A 20,205-nucleotide genomic window follows, 5' to 3' on the forward strand; every position below is an offset into this window, starting at 1 on the left:
CACGCAGAGTCAGAGACGAGGAGAGCTTTCTCGGCGAAGAATTCTTTATACAATCTTTACAAGTTGGCGTAAACTTGGTAGAAGAGAACATGGATTTGTTTTCTCAAAATACAGGAAAGACGGAACTGATGGCTCACGGCTTAGAACTCACATCCGAGACTCGAGTGAAATCACGAGCTTACAGGACGGCACCGAGACAGCAGAAAATGTTAGAGAGAAGTTGAGCGGATGCTAGAACTTAAAATAATCGAGCCTTACGAGAGCTTCTATGCTTCTTCGCTCATTCTTGTAGACGTCCCTGGTAAAGACCCACCACCTTGCATTGATTATAGGAAGTTGAATGCGACAATCAAAGATCAGATGTGTTCCATTCCCCAATATTCAGAACTAGCCGCTCCACTGACCGATGCCCAAAGAAAATCGGCTCTTGAAAGAGTAATTTGGGATGACGCCAAAGGGGACGTGTTTCAGGGGCTCAAAGCGGCTCTCTCGGTTTCTCCCGTGCTGCGTGCACCGAACTACGACCGACCCTTCATTGTACAGTGCGATGCAAGCAATCGTGGGTTGGGGCTTGTGTTGTGTCAGGAGGATGACAATGATGAAAAGCACCCAGTGTTATACGCGAGCCGAAAGCTAACAGTACGAGAGGAGGCCTATAGCTCATCGGAAAAAGAAGGTGCATGCCTTGTTTGGGCATCTCAAAACCTAGCCTGCTACCTTTACGGAACAACATTTGTCTTTGTGACTGATCATTGCCCGCTAAAGTGGCTGGCTCAAATGTCAGGCAAGAATCCTCGATTGTTAAGGTGGAGTCTAGCGCTTCGGGAGCTGAATTTCGGCGTGCGCTAACGAAAGGGAGCAGCCAATGCCAATGCTGATGGTTTAAGCCGCGCCTTTTAGTTTATCTTGCCAGCTTGTGCTAAATTTCCTTTGCCTGCAACTGTATACTTTGGTTTATTTGCCTTGTGAAGAAGCGCGAACACTTGTGTGACTGCCAGAAGTTGACGAAGTATAGGAGTTTTCACTGTAAATGTCAGCTTGGTCGCTTGGGGAGTATGGCTGGCGCTGCCGAGCCAGTGGTTTCGTTCTACGTCATTTAGGAGAAAATCAAAAGAGAGGAGGCGAAGCAGATCTCTCCCGTCGAGCAGCTGAGACTTCTCGCCGTACGAGATCTTCCCCGTCGGCGGAGGAGCTGTTATGTTTGTTCCTTGGGATTTGCCTGACGGGAGGCCAGTGTTGTGGCGTGTCGACCGTGGAGGCAGCATTCATCCCCACATGGTGCCCGCTTCGGGCACATGACGACTACGTGCACGGCTTGGGTGCCCTCGCGGCTGCCCGGCGTCAACGACGGAAGCGGCCGCCGGCTCACGGACTGCTATTCGGCCCCTCCTCGTGCCGGCAGCAATGCCGCCCCCCCCCCCCCTCCTTCGTGCGGCGGCGCCCAGGTGCAACCCTTTTACCGACCACCCAAGGACTATGTTTCGACCCCGTGCCTTGTAGATGGTCCCTTTGTCCTATACCGGGCCATTGAACTTGCCGGGCGCACCATTCCGACCGGCCGCCAGATTGGCCTGACGACGCAGCGCGGTGCCCGGAGGCGCCGGCCACTGAAAGCGGCGTTGGGACCACGGAGGCTGCTCGGACCCTCTCTCTCTCGACCTTGTTCGTCCTTAGGGACTGTCTGGGGAATCTGGGGACGGGAAGTGTTATTTAAGCAGCTTGCAGCTGCTCTGTTGGTCTCTCCTGATAACCACGCCAACTTGTAAAGATTGTATAAAGAATTCTTCGCCGAGAAAGCTCTCCTCGTCTCTGACTCTGCGTGAAGTGGGGTCAAGACCTCCTGCCGGCCACGCATACCTCGGCACACGCAACAACACTCAACTATAGCTTCGACCCATGCAAAACTTGAGGTCAGACCACACGCACCCTTGCCAGGGCGCGCTCACCCCTGGCCGGTCCTGGTTAGATGTCTTGGCACACTTCGCTTCGTGATGAGTTATTGACAGCGTTTTTAAAATGCGCAAGTTGTATGCGGCTACTATCCGTCGGTGAAGCTGGTGCAGGACAAAGCTGGTCCGCACCTCTGCACCACGGAGCACAGCGAAACAGGAAGGTATGAGCGCGAGCGCGCACTAAAGCGAAGTCATGCACAAAGCAAATGCTTCAGTCACATGTGCGGTGCACCTGCGGTCTGCTACGTAGTGTAAATACCGCGGCCGCCACGGGGTGCCGCCACGAGCCCGCTGGCTTTAAAACCCCTTGAACTTCGTAAAGTAGTGCCACGCTTTGAAGAATGCCGCCTCCTCCTCGTACGCTGTGGCCGAGGCCGATGCCGCGTCGCTATTGGCCTAATAGTATCACGTGGGGCCTCGCGCCGTGCTTCAGCGCCATTTTCGCTCGAGAAGCGTCTACGGAGTGGCGAGGAGTGCATGTTGGCGCTGTTGCTATGCTCGAGCAGTGTAGGCGGCGCCACGGTCGAGGAGGGAGCGTGAAAGAGAGGAGAAACGAGGAAGAGGGAAGGCGGAGGAGGAGAGTGTCGCTACATTACGAAGTTTAAGGGGCTTTAACTGGCTTAAGGGTGCCTCGATGTCCACCTCGCGGGCGGGCAAGGAGGTTATAGGAGGTGGAGGAGGAGGAGGATATAAAGAGAGAAGCCAGGGACATTAACGAGAAATGCGTTTGGTTGGCTACCCTAATCTGGGGGACGGGAACGAGGGAATAGAAAGATAAGATAGAGAGAGGGAGGAGAGAGGGAGGAAAGCCGCGGTAAGCTCGCGCACGTACGCGCAGGGCCTGAGCGAGTCAAAGGCGTTCACGTAGGCCAGTCTCGCTGAGGACAACCGAGTTTGGTGCGTCGTAGGCACCAATATCGGAAGTTTCCGTGTCTACGTAAACATGCGAAATAAAATTGGAACTGCGTGCCACGGTGACGAGACGACGGAGCGTCTTGGGCACACCCCGCTCCACCGTAGCCTTAGCAGTGAAAGTCATTGAAGAAGAAGGGGAAGCACCGCGAGTGCCATGTTTGATTTCCAATAACTCCTCTTCTGCTGAACGCACTGAAAAAATTTTTTGCAGCAAGGTCTTTTTGGAATAGTCTAACTTCAAATGCATTTTTCGACTTCGATAAAAAGTGGTTCGGGGCCCCTTTAAGCCCCTAATATGGTTAGCATTCAGCTCGAACCATTCCGGCTGACTCGTCGCAACGGGGTCCTGCAATATAACTGAGAGCGATGATAAAAGTGCTATGTTTGTCGTGTTATTAAATATCGGGAGTTCTGGTTTCTTCGCCCATAGAAAGTTGTTTGGCTTTTTTATGCTCCTAAATGTATCAGCAGCAGATAATCTATAAAACCGGGGCACCAACCTATTCAATGACAACTTCAAAATGGCATTACACACAAATCGACAAATTTCCCGATCCGACAGATGATAAGCACACCACAAAGAGCGTTGCATCAAACAGAGAGAGAGGGAAATAAGTAAAAAAATACTGTTCTGTTTCACGCACTACGACATCGCTTGTATTGTCCCCTCATTCCACTACTGCCACTGGCCGGACGACACGCAAGTTTCGGTAAGCACTGTTCTTGACTCCACCGACAAAGGCACACCTTCATCGTTCTCTCCTGTAGCTAGCCGGGTAGCACATACAAAAGCGTCGTCATCACCGTTGTCACCGAGCCCGCGGTGGGAAACTCGCCGGCCTCGGTGGCAGAGGTAGTTGGCGCCATCTATGAGGAGGGCGAAGCCGAAGATCCGTTTCCCTTGCATGGCCTCGTAGATCGCCGCGCGCATGAGCGCCGATCCAGGTGGCCGAGCCCTTCCTCCCCCAACTCCTCTCCCCTCGTCCTCCCTCGCAACTCCCTCACCTTCAACTGTCTCCGCGCGCGCGCCGCGCGGCCCCGACGGCCCGGCGCTAGCTTAGCCCGCTGCATGACGTTTCATGTTCCGTTATCTGGTGTTGTCGGGAAGCGTGCGCTGCTGTGCGTTGACCGGCGTGGGTAGTTTCGTCAGTTTCGTGGTCCTCGGTAGCTGTGTGCTTGTGCTCCGCGATGTTTCACACATTTCATTACTCGTACCGCTCGTGCATCGTGCAGGGGTGCATGAATAACTCAAAAACAAGCGCTGCAAGGTTGTTCCGGGCGCCTAAAGATAACAGGTGAGCGCGCAGAACCAAGGACATCAGAAGGCGCATGTACACGAACACAGCCATGTTCATATTCATGCTCAATGAGCCTCTGGACGTTGTTGCGCCTTGAGTGTGCTACATTTCCTTCTTGCCGGTAGAGAAAGCTGACCTGGTCTATGACTTGTTCTGCAACTTGAGTAACTTGACCAGCTTTCCATTCCGCCCTCAGTGCTTTTTCTGTGTGTCACGTTCTGCAAACGTACTTACAGCTGAAAAATTACTGTTCGTGTTTGTGTATTAGCTCAGCAATCGCCGATGGGAAAACCGCGCGAACAACCTTCATGTGTAGGCATGATATGCTGTTTTTTGTTCTGGAAAGCATGATCATTGCAAGTGTCCTACATGCATATTTTTGCAGCTCCTGTTTATTATACAAAGGAGTGCCCAGCAGGTACGACTCAAGTGACGCAATTTTACTGCTAAGCATAGCATTCGGGGCGAAAGAAAAGTCGTTTTGTTGGCTTATTTTACCTGGTCTTTGATTGAGGAATAGGCCTTTCTGCATATGTTTTCTATGGGCTGCTACAAAAGCCGACTGCCTTCTGTTCCCCCTTGCCACCATTACTCAAGTTGTGGCCAAGTGCAAAATAATGTGATAATGTGTATTTCAGTTTTTAGTACGATGTGATTTTTGTTCTGCCACGTCTTTTTCATTTTGCTCAGTAGTAATGAACCCGTCACGCATTTCATATAGTTTCGTGCAGGTATATAAGTGAGCTCTTTTTTGCTATGTCTGTCAATCAAATAATGTTAGCATTTTGTTCAACTTTTTAGCTATTTTGCGTGTCATTGTTTTTGCCCTTACCAGCTAGTTTTCCCTTTCTATAGTTGTCATGACTATGTCATACACGTCGTCCAGTTTTGTGCAATCTTTTAGTGCATATATCAGAAGCTCGTCTACATTTCGGTCTTGAGAGCATTATATAAAAATCTTGTGTTTTTTTTATACGTGTGTGTACATGAAACGGCCTTCGTGTTTTCTAGCGCTTTCTTTTTTGTTATTTCACCGCCTGTGAACTTTTGTGTTTAGTACTCTTGTATATGGCATGCACCTTTCACTTTTGCTCATTTTTTGAGCGTGTATCACACCACGTTATAAGAAAAATGTTTTCGGAAACGAAGTCAATAAAGCGAGGCCAAAGATCTGTTGTGTTGGAAGTGGAATCTTTTTTTATGTCCCGGTACATGTTGGCATAACATAAGCATGGGCAAGGCTGCGTGCGTGCCAACGCATAGACCAAGGCGCACCACGCGCCAGTTCGCTAGCAATGCCAATGCGCGGCGCAGCGCGCGCCATTGAGAAAAAAGAAAACACAACGCGCCGCGCACAGGTAAAAGCAAAAAAGAAAGTAAGCGGCGAGCGCGGCATGGGGGAAAGGTAGCGGAGCGGGTCGGCATAATAAAAACAAAAACAAAAAGAAACGAAAAACGTTTGGGAGAGGAGGCATTGGGCGGCTGCTGTTCCTGTTGCCATGACAACGTAAACAATCGTGTGTGCCGCCATTTTGCTTCTGCGTCACCCTGCTGTTAGGGCCGTAACTGAAGGGGACCTTGGCGCTAGCGTCGAAAGAGCGTCTGCTCGAAACCAGCCACTGACAGCCATGCGGAGAATTAACCCTGTGGCTGAGCTTCGGCGCGCCGTGACCCGCGGACAGCTCCCGGCCGGCAAACTTCATCGGCTACTCTTTAACAAGGGCTTGGCAGAGGTCATCGTCGTCTTGAAGCACCGCGGAGGCATCTTTGCAGCACCTGCCGCACGTTCGGTTTACGGCCCAAGCCACGGCGCCCAAAGCGCCGAGGTACGCCAGCACAGCCACGATGTGCCAGGTGAACACGCTGGCGGCCAGCATCATGTTCGAGTGGCTATGCACATCCCATGGCGGGTATTCGGGTAGCGGGCTGTAAAGGATGAATCCGATCTGCCAGAACCACGTTGCCTGCAACAGGCAAAAGCACGCGCGACCCAGGGATGCTAGCACGCTTCGGGGTCGACACATCTCGACGAGGATGCAGGCCGCTTCGGCCGCAGTGATGTAGACCAGGAGCGTGTGGACCAGAACGTCAAGTTGGTCTCTTCCATGCAGGTGGAAGTGGAACAGCAGGCCCTCGACGGTGACAGCCAGCAGGAGCACCGCGTAGTCGGTGTACGGCGGGAAAGGGAAGCGGACGTTGGTCATGACGTCGACGACACCGCTGAGCAGATAGAAAAGGTAAATGGAGATGTGCTGAGCGTAGGCCATATTAACGAAGTAGCCGCCCTGCATGCCCACGGCCACCTCGTAGGCAATACCCACAGAGCAGGTGACAATCTTGGCAATGCCTTCGAAGCTGAAGCGCTGAGATAGACAGGGTATCGGGTACGAGCAACGGCAGACGTAGTGCTGCTTTTGCGCCCTGCTGCGTACGTAGTTGCGCCAAGCAAAAAAGGCCCACCAACTTCCTATAATGAACAGGAAGGTTCCGGGCAAGGCGTGGCCTAATAAGGTTCCCATGGTCCCGACCGCTGGACAGTGACGTTCGAGGCACTCCTACTTTGCACTTGGCCTGCGATAAGTGAAATCATAATAAGAACGATTAGTATGTTTACGGCCGTCCGTAAATTAGGTGATGATGATGCTCGACTATACTATGGCGCCTCTGCGAACCACAGCAGAAAGGCCACGAAGCGGGTAGTTACAGAAACGTAAAATCTAAAGATCAATATACTATATAGAACCTATTTTAATGAAAACCGGCTCTGAAAGGTCTCCTGTATATCAGCTGTACTAGCCTGAGGAGAACAACGCTTGCGAGACCAACTACAAAGCGCTGTAGGCTAAATAAAAAATTGCTAATTATCATTGTTGTAATTGACTTCAGAGTACATGTTTCTATTGCGGAATCGAAACCTAGCAGATTATGAAGCAGTACTTTATTAGCGCAAATTCTTTCCTTAGCGCCAATTTCTAGAAATACGACATACGTCTTCAAAACCTGTGGCACAATGCATCGATTTACCACGTCGCATTTGCCCCATTTTCGACAGAGCTGATAAGTGGTAATCAAACATCAATGCTTCTTGCAAAAATTTGGGCACATAACTTCTCCAAACCAATGCGAAGCACATAATTTCCGCTTAGGAAATATTATTAGCTTATCTGTTAAGAATTAACTTCGCAATTGGGAAAGGCGCTCTAAAGTGGCTAAATAAAAACGTAATTAGTTCAGGAAGGGGTGAATTAGTGTAATTAGGGAAAACACTCAGTAGCTCAATCTTTCTTGTGGAACATGGTCTGCTCTGCCACGGGAGGCTAAAGCGCTAAAAATCAGTGCCGTTAAAGAAAGATGATATGACAGGTTTCTCATGAACACAAAGTTTTGTAAAACTTCCAGCACAAGTATGCACCGTGCCCGTACAAAAATGACTGTTGATTAACCATTGCTATATTGTTGGGCGATAGTTGAAACAACGGACTTCAACAAATTTTCAAAAGCAATTGAGTTCACTCAACCCTTGCACAACAATATCACCGTTGAGTGTTCTCAATGAACAATTTATTGGGTAATTTGTATTGATTTTTCTAGTTGTTTTTTGTTGTGTAGCAGTTGAGTCCAGTATACAATAATTAGGACTCGCATATGAAGGCATTCCAAACATATATTGCGATGTGTTCCAACCTCATTCCTGTCACTTTGCGGCAGGTAGGTTCTTCTTTCGCCTCGCTTTCATTAAAGGAAAATAATGTGTGACCGATGGGGTGGAATCGAACGTCGGCCGTCGAGCCCGGTACTCTAACCAATAGGCCACGAGCGCGCGCATACTCCTCTCATTCGAAAGCCAGTAAGCTCTGAAACGCTTGGCGCGTGCGCCGCGTGCCACTACCTGGTGCTTTCGCTACAGCTGGCACTTTGAAGCGCCTATCTCCGGGACCGCCCCACTTTCGTAGCCATTTTCGCTACGTAAAAACTGCAACGTTAGGCTAGATTCATGACCGCCCAAGTTCATAACGATTTTATTTCTTTGCCTGTGTGCAAATGCCATCGTCGTTTTAACACACACTAGATGACATAACGATTGGTATGATCCGAAATGAGCACGTTTCGGGGAGCAGAAGAATGCGAAATTCACTTGCAAACACGGTGACTACGCGCATGTGGAGTTCCCCAAAAGTAGACAAGGCGGCAGCGCGGCCGGCGATAAGACAGGTGCCGACGCTTCCTTCGAGCATCGGACGCGCTGTGGGAACCGTAGGATGCAAGCGCGCACACGCTACAAACATACACGAGTGAGGTCTTCGAATTTCCTGCGACGTACCCTCTGTCCGTAAAGCAAATATAGTTTTTTATCCAATGTCCGTGTTACTAGATCAAAGAACGAACGCGCTTTGAGATCGCAGCGCGCAGCCGCTATAACCATTGACTTCAAAGAGCTTCGGCTTCAGCAACAGCCGCAACAGTATCACAGCTAATCGCTGTATTTGCGGCTGCTCCTTTCTCTCGCCTTGCAAGAAGCACGCGATTTGAGCCTCGCCGAACTGTCGTCTTTTCATGTCCCAAGCCTGCAGCAGGCCCCGCACACTCTCAAGTTCAACAAATGGCCACAGAGGGCGAAAAATCAATCAAGGCGTGTTTCAGCGTAAGCGCGCAAGTGGAGCTACTGTAATTTGGTCGACTACTTTAATTTGTGCTTTTTCTGCTAGAGGCGCTGAACATGCTGAATTTTTTACTTTACACAAACCATTGACATAAACAATCGAGGTGTCTAAGGATGTTTTGTTACCTCAGGCAAATAGGCAGTTGATTTTTTTAAATTTGATTGTTGAAGCTGCTTTTTAATCATAGCGTCAAGGTTTTTCTACTTGATTAACCGCCGACAGCCCATTGGTATCGATGTGTTTCCTGGCCGTTGGCGTTCGAATACTACGGCGGTAAAACATTTTCGAAAGCATGCTGGTTTCGTCTGCGAGTCATTACATAGACTTGCTATAAAGAGGTCTACTCTTGGCAAAACATAGTGCCTCATTTTGTTTAGGCGTTGATTATCATAATGAATGCGGCGGAGGTTGAGGGAGTACGCTTGAAGGTACGTTTTTATGCCGTTGATCTCCATAACACCGTAAGTACGCAAACCGATGTCACAGAACACCCGATGCATCATTGTGTGTTCTCTGTCATCGCTTGTTTGCTGTACGCCTACTAATTCTTCATTTCTTCAAGTGTTGTATCCTCTTTTTGTCCTTGTTCTCTTGTGCTTCACTTACAGTATGTCGTTCCGTCAGCTGTAATGCGCATTTGCAAAACCAATATGTTTGACAAGACGCAGTGGTTATCATAATTTCACTACACATGTATTAAGCTGGCACATATGGTTCAGATACAGATGCCTGTATGCGGACTTGCACGACGTTGATGCGGAGATTAGGATAATTATGACACCCGTAAGGAAGAGGCAGCTGACGGCCGTAAGCTGTTGCGTTCTTTCCGCCAAACTACCCGGCCTGGTAGTGCTGTAAAGATGCTGTATAAAAGTGACACGCGGTGACAGGGAAATTATTATACTTAGCAGCCGACCGTACGTTTTGTAGCTTAGGTCTTCTTTCTTGTGCGTTTGTGCTACCCTTATTAATGAGCCATTTCTTGACTATGTTCTTGACTATGTAACCGCGTTTGTGTGGATGCGTAGACGTGTGCTTTTTGTTGTACTTGTAAAATGCAAATAAAATATTTTCAGGCTTACTCAATCTTTGGTGTCGTGTGCGTTTATTCCAGTCGAGGCCATCGTGCCACCTGGAAACCGCATTCTGTCAGTAGCCCTACACGAAATGCAACAGCTGTAGCGCGGCGGCACAACTCGGGGTAACGGCGGCGTAATAAACGAAAAACCGCTCGGGATGCCCTTAAAAGTCAGTGCAGAGTGTGCCTTAACTCGATATGACTCTGCGCTACATGTATTCTGCTGCGCCTCGATCGTGCTCCCGCCAGTTTGGTTGCTGTGTGGCAAACGTAGCGCCTACATATATATGTAGGCGCTACGTTTGCCACACAGCAACTAAACTGGCGGGAGCACGATCGAGGCGCAGCAGCTAGAAACCCAGTAAAGCCACAGAACACCTGGTAAAGCGTGTGCAAAACCCCGTTTCCGTTTCCTGTTGTACAGCGCCACCTGTGGTCGCATACTTTAGTTCACGACGCCACCGCTACGCTTATTTCCGTAGCACTGTGGAAGGTACAGTTTCCCTTCTCTAAGTTTGTATAGGTGTTCTGTGCCTGCAGGTCTCATATGTTCAGTTAAGAACACCAAAGGGAAATGAAAGAGATACAGGTAACGGGCTCTTATCATACCTTACTTGTCACCTCGTCATCTGCAAAGATGCCATAAACTATTCTAGTAGCGTTACTTTTGTAAAAATAGCAAAACTAGTAGTAATCTTTATTTCTAGGTAGCGCGACAAACGTCAAGGTAGCGTTCAGGCGTGTATGTGTGCGCGCAAGCGGGTGCAACTGTGCTTAGTTTTGCGCACACTTTTACAATAGTACACACGGTAACCGCTAGTTTCGTAGTCGCATTTTTTGGTCGTAGTATTGATCGTTTACGCTACAAATTAAGTCGTTCTTAAAAATTTATGGAGGTTAGTTGATGAAATAGTATTGCTAATTAATTAGTGGTTTTTAAGTGCCGTTATTTTGTGTTTGAAAGGTTTTTATAACTGAATACGATAGTGAAGCTGTGAACGGCTTTCGGACTCAGTTATTCGGTTGCAGTTGTGTATGGTTGTGTGGTGGTCCACGCCTCGTGTTTTTTGATGAAAGTATTTTTTTTCTTTTAGGACTTCATGACGCACAATTTAGTGAAATGCTTTAACGACGATAAGTGGGACGTTTATCCGTTGAAGTGGTTGGCTCACCCAGCTACTAGTCTTCTACTGATGTGCGAGCCTGGTTGTTTTGATGAGTTGCGCGGCAGAGGTCATGATCCCTGTTGGAGAGAAGGCACCCCGAAACAGTCGCAGCCGCACTTCTGAAGATAGGTAAGTAATCGTTTTCTTGGGCACGTAGCCTTTTTTTCTATTTTGAAATTGACGAGCGTTAGATGTTAAGCACACTGTTCACTTTCTTCAAGCAAACCGTATGCCCCGGAGCGAAAGCGAGCGATACTAACGCTCCATGCCGCAGTCACTATCGTTTGAAACAATGGTAGGCGATGAGGCAGCGGCGCCCCACGCGCGTAAAATTGCATTGCTTCATTTGTTCCTGTCTAATAACGTTTCCGTAATTTGTATGAGAGAACACAATTGGAACATAAGGATCAGCTTGTCTGCGCAGTGATAATTTTGTACAGTGGCCACGTCATCTTTCATGGGGGCTCACGTGGGCCGTGTAAGCGCTTGTTATCGCGTTCCGATACGTGAGAGGCGCACGATACGTGAGAGGCCTTTCAAGGTATTTAGGCGGGCACTACGAGCTTAGGAGAACCGCGACAAATAATTGTGCAGCAGGTGTGCAGCTGTGCTACGCTTCTACCACACTCGTACCGGAAGGCAGTGTTGCACTTCACGCTTACGCATTTCGTAACTATGGCGGCCGCCGTGGCAATTTGGGGCTCGAGGTCGTGGATACGATCCCGGCAGCGGCCGCATTCCAAAGGAGCGGAATGCAAAAACGCTCGTGCATTGTGCATTGTATGCACGTAAATATTTCGAGGAAGTCAAAATTAATACGGAGTCCCCAACTACGACGTGCCTCATAATCAGATCGTTGGTTTGGCACGTGGAACAGCAGAATTATTTTTTTTTTTCCGTAGTGGCTCATCGTATACCATACGGTTAGTGTGATCACTTTTTGTGCGGTAGCGGTTAAGCGCGCCACGATTTAGGTTGCGGCTAATGATGCGGCGCACCGCGAAATATATTTCGCCTCTTTGGGATTTGCGGAGAACGGCAAACCGATTAGTCACAGCTTCCGCGCGGGGACTGTACACGGATACACAGCGCAAATGTACAGAGGTGTGGTGACGACGTCGGCAAAGGACACAGCCGCCGACGGGCTCACCTCATCGCCTATCACCGCCAAAACTACCGCAGTAAGCATCTTTATCTAGCGCGGCGGGTTGCCGTTGAAGGCGTACTGCACAATTTTAATAGGCGATAACCGAAACATGCCACCGTACTCTGCTGCCTCTTTGAGTTGGACCGATCCGAATGTGCGTTGCTTCCAGAAGCGAAAGGAGCGCCAATCGGCGCGTTGTCGCCTCGAGCTAAGCGTCGCACTCGAGCACCGTTTGCGCGGTGAAGAATGACGCGTGCATGAAGCTAGCTCACTGCGCGGACTCTACCGCGCAAAACGCGCAAGGGTGTGTACGCGACGTTCTGCACACAAATCGCGCGGGATGATCGGAGCCACGCCGGAGCGGCTAGCTAGCTTCAAAGAAGCGGTACATGTTCTCTCTCGTACAGGCACGCTCAAGCTCGCATCGCTCTCGGCGTATCTTTAGGTCATTCTCCTTCTGCTGGACTTCTACCCAGATTCGATATCTGCTTGGTATCGGCTATGCACTGTCGCGTGGTCTTTGGTTCTGCGAGAGAGCCGGGAATATTTTTCCCCGCTGTGAAACATCGCTGTGCGTGTTTTAGCTAACATTTACCGTAGCAACCCATTTCTTCCTTTTCTGGACGGCACTCGTAAAGAGTCGCAAATTTTTACTTGCCAGTATAGTGTGTACTTCTATTTCGTGCGTAGTTATGTGCAGTGTGTGGCAGATTCTTAATCCGCGTAATCTCATTTTCTGTCCACATTCCCTTCTCACAGGTTACGCATGCAGCAAATTCCCAGGCGCTAAAGTGTTCTACGCCAAAAGCACCTTGGTGTCGCGCAAGAGATACCCGTTGATATGTGGCTGATTCACTAGCAAGCTCGCACCTCTGTTGCCACTCTCCATCAAGTGGGATTTTCAACTATTTTTTGTGCTGCTCTGTGGTGTACTAGCTGCCGCATGGACGCTGTGAAGGCTTACTTTCGATTTGCTCTGGCGTTTAGTAGTGAAGGATGGGCTACCTTTTGAGGGGAGGCATTTACTTTTGTTTGTGAGAATGTTTACCAGCCTAACCAAGTGATACGTGCGTACTGGAAACAGCAGCACGAACAGAGGCGGACGACGGACGACGAAATAGGTAGGAGCACACACGAGCGCAAGCTCTACTAAAAGTTTACTTTTGATGACAGAGATATTAAACACACTGGTCAACTTGACAAAGGTAAAAATTTGTGCGTGCGTGGCAGAAACAGTCACGTGCGACAAGAAAAAAATATGAAAAAGCCATGTCATGTCGAATAAACGTGCGTGAAAAACGAGAACTATCGGAAAAGCGAAAGATTTGTCCGATAAGTGATACTACCCAACGAGAAATACTCCTTTGAGAACTGCAACTTTTTCCCACTAAGGGCAACAGATAACTTGGTTATGCATTTGTTTCGTTTGTGATCAATAAATATTGCTTCTGGAACTCCTCTGATGTTGAGGTATAGAGCAGAAAGAACGGTTGTTTCATCACAAAGACCAGAACACAAGAGTACTTATGGAAGGATTATTTATTGATCACGAAGAAAAATTCATAAGCAAGATTTCTGTGACCCTTAGTGGGAAAGAGTTGCTGCAGTATTTCACGTTAATATCACTTACAGGCCAAACCTTTCAGTTTTCATGCGTTTTTTTTTTTGTTTTTGACGCACATGTTTGTTCTACAGGACTTGTCTTTCGGTGCTTTCTTGTCCTGCCGGGCTGTTTCTGCTGCGCATCCATGGCTTTTTCTTTGTGAAGTTGGCCAATGTGTTTAAAATCTTTGTCTTCACGAATAAACTTCCTAGTTGAGTCGGCGTTCATGTGTGTTCCTACCTTAATTCATCCTTATCGTCTCTGTTTGGGTGGTTGTCAAATATAAATGTACACCGAATCGGCGAAGTGTCCATAGAATTGATGCATGAAATATTTGCGCTGTTTATTTCAGGAAGAACGCTGTAGGGTCTTATCTTCTCTGTTTTTAACTGATGTACATTTTTCTAGTTCAACTTCAAGGAGTCCCCTGAGGAAGCCAATAAGAGTGATGGTAACTTCCTTTGTGTGTAAGATTTATAAATTTCATTCATTCAAGGCATGACATGGCACATGCCTGATTGTAGTTTGCAAGCATTCGTAGTAAGATCTACTTTTCGATTCTCATGACGCTTCTTTGTACTGTGCTGCATTCTCCAGGTACATGAACCTTTTTTTGTGCTCTAAGTGCATGCGTTCTTCTTCTATATGTTGGAGCGAAAATTGTGAGCTTAAATATGCATATATATCACTTTCCTTGTAATTTTTTTCAACATGAGTGCTGTAGCTCCCTCTGTCTTTCAGTTGCTGCTTTGTCCCAATTTTTATATAACCTTTATGTATGTTATGCAGCAAAATTCTGGTGCTATATTTTACCTGCGAAATTGAGGTAATTGGTGTTGCGTATATGCATTTATTAGCGTTTTTCATTGCCTCACCAATCTGGCTGTCGAGTCATCGGAACCTTTTCTCATCCTTTATGACTGTTTCTGGGGTACTTGATACTGAAAGTGCAGGTGACCAGACCATTTATTTGGCTGTTTGGAATTGTGTTAGCCGTGTGTTACTACCAATTTTCTGTGCTAAATAATTTTTGTTTCTCTTATCGTTCAAGGTTCTAGCCTTGCCTTATCTCTCTATTGACTGAGGTACCACTTAGTTGCTGGGTATAGGGAAAAATGCCCCAAGAAGTGCTCTAATTAGCTTTGTGCAAGTCCAGAAAAATTACCTGAAAATTAGCTCACTAAATTGAGTAAATGCCACCAACAAACTTTTCTGTACCCCAAATTAACATAATCAATTGGTGTACTGTTTGTTCTTGACTTCTGCCAGGGAGATAAGCTGCATTCATTACACAAAAGTTTTACAATTTTATTTCTAAAGAAAGCAATCCTGGCTTGTCAGAAACATTATTCAGGTGTCCACCATGCCCGACAACTTTCTAAATGATGTCTCGTCAAATAATAGCCAAGTTGAGTGATGGTATTTTATAAAATAATTGGGCAACATGAAAATATATATATATATATCTCGAAGACAAAGCTCAGGCAAGTCTACTTTGGTACTTCAATAAAATTTAATCACGGTGAAAGACGTATGCTAAAGCTTGTATATATTTACGTGAAGTCATTTGTTTCAAGTCTGTTATTTTGCCTTCTCACAGTCAGCCGTGGCTCTTCCTGTGATGTGTTAGTGTGCGAAACATTTTAATGTAACATATTCAGATGTTTTTTGTGTATCACATGCAAGCAGCTTCAAGTGTTCATGTGTTCGAAGTTTGTTGTTACAAGGGTATGCTTAAGCCCCGCCTTTTGAGTCGCTTTGCCTTCTAGTCATAAGCTGAAGTCGAAAGTGAAGACCACAATGATCGTTTTGATTGAATTCATATGTATAGGTTTTTTCAGATGTAGTTACACTGCTAGAGTGCTGTAGGTACTAGCCTGTGTCTCCAGGTTTGATGTAGTGCTGCCTTATGTACTAATAATGTTTCACGTGCACGCATTTTTAGTGTGAATAAAGGTACTTCAAGTTGATCAGTCTCTCCTTTGATTTTGTTTGTGTTTGGGAAAGTTATGAGCAGGCACCGGGGCATGCAAGTGTGAACAGCAAAGCAATTTCAATATATGAATGAAAATCCACTAGCCCAACGAAACGTCAATCATATTTCAATGGCGACTTCTGAAATCTCAATGCCATCTCAACTGTGTCACAATGTGCTTTTCAGTACTGTGGCAATAACTCAACAACAGGTCAACAGAACTACCATAACGTCAGTTAAACGCCGAATCAATGGTAACTCAATAACCATTAAACAAAACGAACACAACGAGCCGTCTAAGCACACTGGACTTTCAATGGTAACTTAACAATTATTCAACATTGAGGTACCCAATGGTGTTTCAATTAAATTTCAGTGGCCAATATTCAAGACCACTCAACAATCAGCCCAACAATTCTCCAACAAACTCAATAATTCGTCAATAAAAAACTCAACTTTGACAAACAATATTTCAATGCCTTCTCAATAATTTTTTTGTACGGGTGGGTCCTAGAAGACTCAGGACCGGACCTTTTAAGGATTCAGGTTCGAGGTCTGCTGCTTCTTTTTTTATTGCGAAGCACTACTACTTTAGGTCGCACTTCAGCCCGTTCCGTGGCGAGGCGGTGGTAGGCACCATTGACCTTTAGCGTGACCTCGCTGCGTGACGTCACACCACGTGACCTAGAGTGACGTCATACCAGCTGTGTAAAAACGGGGCCCCATCTCACGCCGTCGCGAGGCGAGGCGGTAGCCACCAACGGCGGCCTAACTCCCGCTGCTCTCACCAGGGGCGCTACGGTCGGTGTGACGTCACACCAGCTGTGTAAAAACGGGGCCCCATCTCACGCCGTCGCGAGGCGAGGTGGTAGCCACCAACGGCGGCCTAACTCCCGCTCCTCTCACCAGGGGCGCTACGGACACTATTGCTTCGCAATCACCAGGCTTCACCAAGCTAAGCCACGGCCGTTTTTTTCCTTATGTGCTGTCATGCACGCGTGACTCCACATCGGCCAAGATTGCGAAAATTGTTCAACGCAGTAAGCAGGTAATGGACAGCAGAATCTTATAAAATGTAAAGTCATGCATGGGTAAACCACATTGCAGCCACATTTTCAGTTGACAAAAATCCTCGATGGTGAATGGGATGCTGCACAGGAAAGTTCAAGTCATGGCAGCAAAATAAAAGACAGTGTGCTCGATGTGGTAAGGTGTTACCTGTTGGTGTATAACTTTACCCGGGACAAACTCATCTGCATAATGAAAGATTAGTTGCAGCTCTAAAGAAAATTCATTGATTCGATTCTTGTATTTCCATGCACGTTCTTGCGCCTGCGCGTTCGCGTCTTCTCGTAATGGGAATTGTCCTGTTTGCGTTTAATTCGACAACGGCAAACTTCGCCTTCGAAACATCTAGTAGGCTTGAAGCCCTTTTGCAACAATGAAAACCTAATTGAAGAAAAAAATGAAGCGCTTGCTCTACACGTCCGCTCAAGTGTAATGGAGCGTAATTAAAGTTCCAGCTCAAGAAATTTCATGAAAATGTACGTGGGGCGGAAAGAAGACCAAGCATATCAGATTTGTAAAGTCACCAAGTGAATTGCTTCACCCGATTCAACCAAGTGACTTCTCGGGAAAAAATTGTGACAGTGGTGGAATAGAAATGGCAATGAGAATTTGAAACAAACTTTGCAGGCAGTGCCTGATTTGTCCTTAAATCGCACCTGCGTAGCGCGTTAATTCGTTTTGAACTAGACATACCCTGGCTTTTCGGGGACGGAGAGGCTGCACACTGTAAGCCAGCTGGACCTGCAAAAGCAGGTCACAGCGTGGTCATAAACCTTTTCGTCATAAAGTCATGGCGAATCGAGTGGTTCCTGTAGATGTATATTCCGATTTTCGAAAAGACCTTGTGCGACGTGTCATAAGTTCTATGAAAATTTGCGCCCCGATCGACAGAATTAGCTCATTCTACAGGCATAAATCTGTGGTAGATATAGAAGACAATTACGTCGAAGTCCCCCTGCCGAGGTTGGTTCTCAGCAACTTCTGAAGAGAAGCATTGCCACAGATGCACTGTTCCGAGGACAACTGACAACAGTCCGACCGCGGCGGCCGCATTTCGATGGAGGGGGGGGGGGGGGGGGGTCGAAAGGCTTGAACGCTCGTGTGCGGGTCATGGTAAAGAGAGTCCCAGGTGGTCAGAATAAATCCGGAGTCCCCCCCTTAATGGTGTGCCTCGTAATCAGATCAAGGTCTTCGTACGTAAAATCCCAGAATTATTCTTTTCCTTTTAATCGCGCTGGATGCAAGAAGTTTGGCATGTGCGAGCCGTAGCATGGGAAGACTTCGAAGCAAGTCACTAAGGGTTGCTCCATTTTTGACAGCGGTATGAATTACAGTCTTTCCAATGTGACGTACTAACAGATTGATTGATTGATTGATTGATTGATTGATTGATTGATTGATTGATTGATTGATCGATCGACTGACCGACTGACCGAGTGGTTGCAAACCGACCGACCGTACCAAAAGACTGGATCGGTCCCAAATCAACACAAAGGCTACAAGAAACGCAGTAGAGGCGGGGCTCCGAGATTCCTTTTTTGGCCATTTCATTGTCTTTAACGGCGCACTCGAAGCATGGCACGCGAACGTTTTTTTTTTTTTTTTCATTCCGCCATTATCGCGATGCGGTCAATTAAAGGTTTAACCCACGACGAATTAGTTGCGACATACGAAAATGACTTGTTTTTATCGCTTTGTGTCCTTTAACGTCATTTCATTGATTGGCAGAACTGCACGTTTTCCCAGACGTACTATCGTGCTTAGCATGAGCTACAACGCGCTAGCCTTGCACGGAGTGCTCTCCCAGCTAAAGCTGGTGGCGCTAACCTGCCACGACGTGTCACGCTCGAAGTTAAAAAGCGTTTCAAAAAAGGATTGCTGCACATTCGTGCTTGCAAAATTGGTTGAAAGCAGTACATTTCTTCATATTGGCAAAATGTGAATTGAAACGATGTTTTTTTTTTTTTTTTTGCCGGCGCGCATGCAGTTGTTGCTGTTACATTTCTAGATTGTGCCATCTGCTAAGCAGGAACGTCAACACAATGACCTTCAAATATTCCTCGCGCTGCGCGCGGCTTGCAAAATATCCACACGGGGAATCGCGAAGTAAAAATAAACGTAGAAAGATTCCCAGTCCGAATCGTCAATGAAGTTCCAGAAAGGCCAGCACATGACATCTGGTATAACAGAAGTCTTGCCTCAGATTTCGCTTCAGCCTAAAGATAAAAACAAAAAAAACCCGAAGAGTTGCTCGTTGCTAGTGCGCTGTAAACGTTGATCGCGCTTTAGCCCTTGTCTATTGAAAAAGTAGTAGATTTTCCAGAAATTAAAAAAAAATTATGGGATTTTTGTGCCAAAACCACTTTCTGATTATGAGGCACGCCGCAGTGGGGGACTCCGGAAGTTTGGACCACCTGGGGGTCATTAGCGTGCACCTAAATCTAAGTAACGGGTGTTTCTCGCATTTCGCCCCCATCGAAATGCGGCCTTGTGGCCGGGATTCGATCCCGCGACCTCGTGCTTAGCAGCCCAACACCATAGCCACTAAGCAACCACGGCGGGTTATTTTCTAGAAGTAGCCGAAAAAATTTGATTTCTTTAAAGTTGGTAAATTTTGCGATCCCTTACGTTGACCACGAAGGAAATCGGTAGATTCTGGAAGGTTTATTACCGAATTAATAAAATGGGAAAAGATAAGCAGACTTACTCATAAACTATGGCGTTGACGCTGGCTGTGGTTGGTGCACTTAAAATGTATAACAGAGCAAAGGTCGGCAAAAACAGGGAGAAACACGAACGACGAGGCGCTGATCTTCAACTAAACAATGTTCCATGCGGCGCAGCGAATATAAATGCAAAAAAAGGGGTGACGAAAGAATCATGACCTGACTTCGAGAATGTTCATATGAAATGCCGCAGCTCAAACACGCACGTAGAAAGCAGTAGAAAGGATTCTGCAGAAATTCTGAGATTTTTTTTTTATTTTATTAACGCTTGATCATTCATTGTCTCGGCTGTTACTTCGCTTTCGCGTATTTGCGTTGCTAGCTCATGTTAGTCTACTCAGCGCTTCTTCCGGAGCCAAAAAAAAAAATGTTTACGGGGACCTGGAAGACCAACGACAACTCCTCGCCAGGGCCAAGAGGGCAGTCGAAGCCAGAGGGTTCCTGGACTAAGGAGCCTTCCTACCTTATGGTGATACCCAACCTCGCTCGGGACACTATTTCGTTTAATAAACGTTTCTCTCTCTCTCTCTACGCATTAATAGACGATTCGCAGAATTTATGTGGCATTTTACAGCGAAGCTGTATTTGGCTACCCTAAATCTCCTCCGGCGCCACC

General features: G+C 47.2%; 1 protein-coding gene across 1 annotated transcript in view; it reads right to left on the minus strand.

The window, feature by feature from the left end:
* Nucleotides 1-4,680: 4,680 nt before the first annotated feature.
* LOC129387994 (transmembrane protein 45B-like) overlaps nucleotides 4,681-20,205 on the minus strand; it is a 28,137-nt gene continuing 12,612 nt past the window's right edge. The window contains exon 2 of the mRNA XM_055077919.2: nucleotides 4,681-6,736. Coding sequence (XP_054933894.1) covers nucleotides 5,872-6,684 — 813 coding nt within the window. The 5' untranslated portion in view covers nucleotides 6,685-6,736 and the 3' untranslated portion in view covers nucleotides 4,681-5,871. The remainder of the gene's footprint in view (nucleotides 6,737-20,205) is intronic.

This window comes from Dermacentor andersoni, chromosome 10 (assembly GCF_023375885.2).
Source record: "Dermacentor andersoni chromosome 10, qqDerAnde1_hic_scaffold, whole genome shotgun sequence".
Lineage (NCBI taxonomy): Eukaryota > Metazoa > Arthropoda > Arachnida > Ixodida > Ixodidae > Dermacentor > Dermacentor andersoni.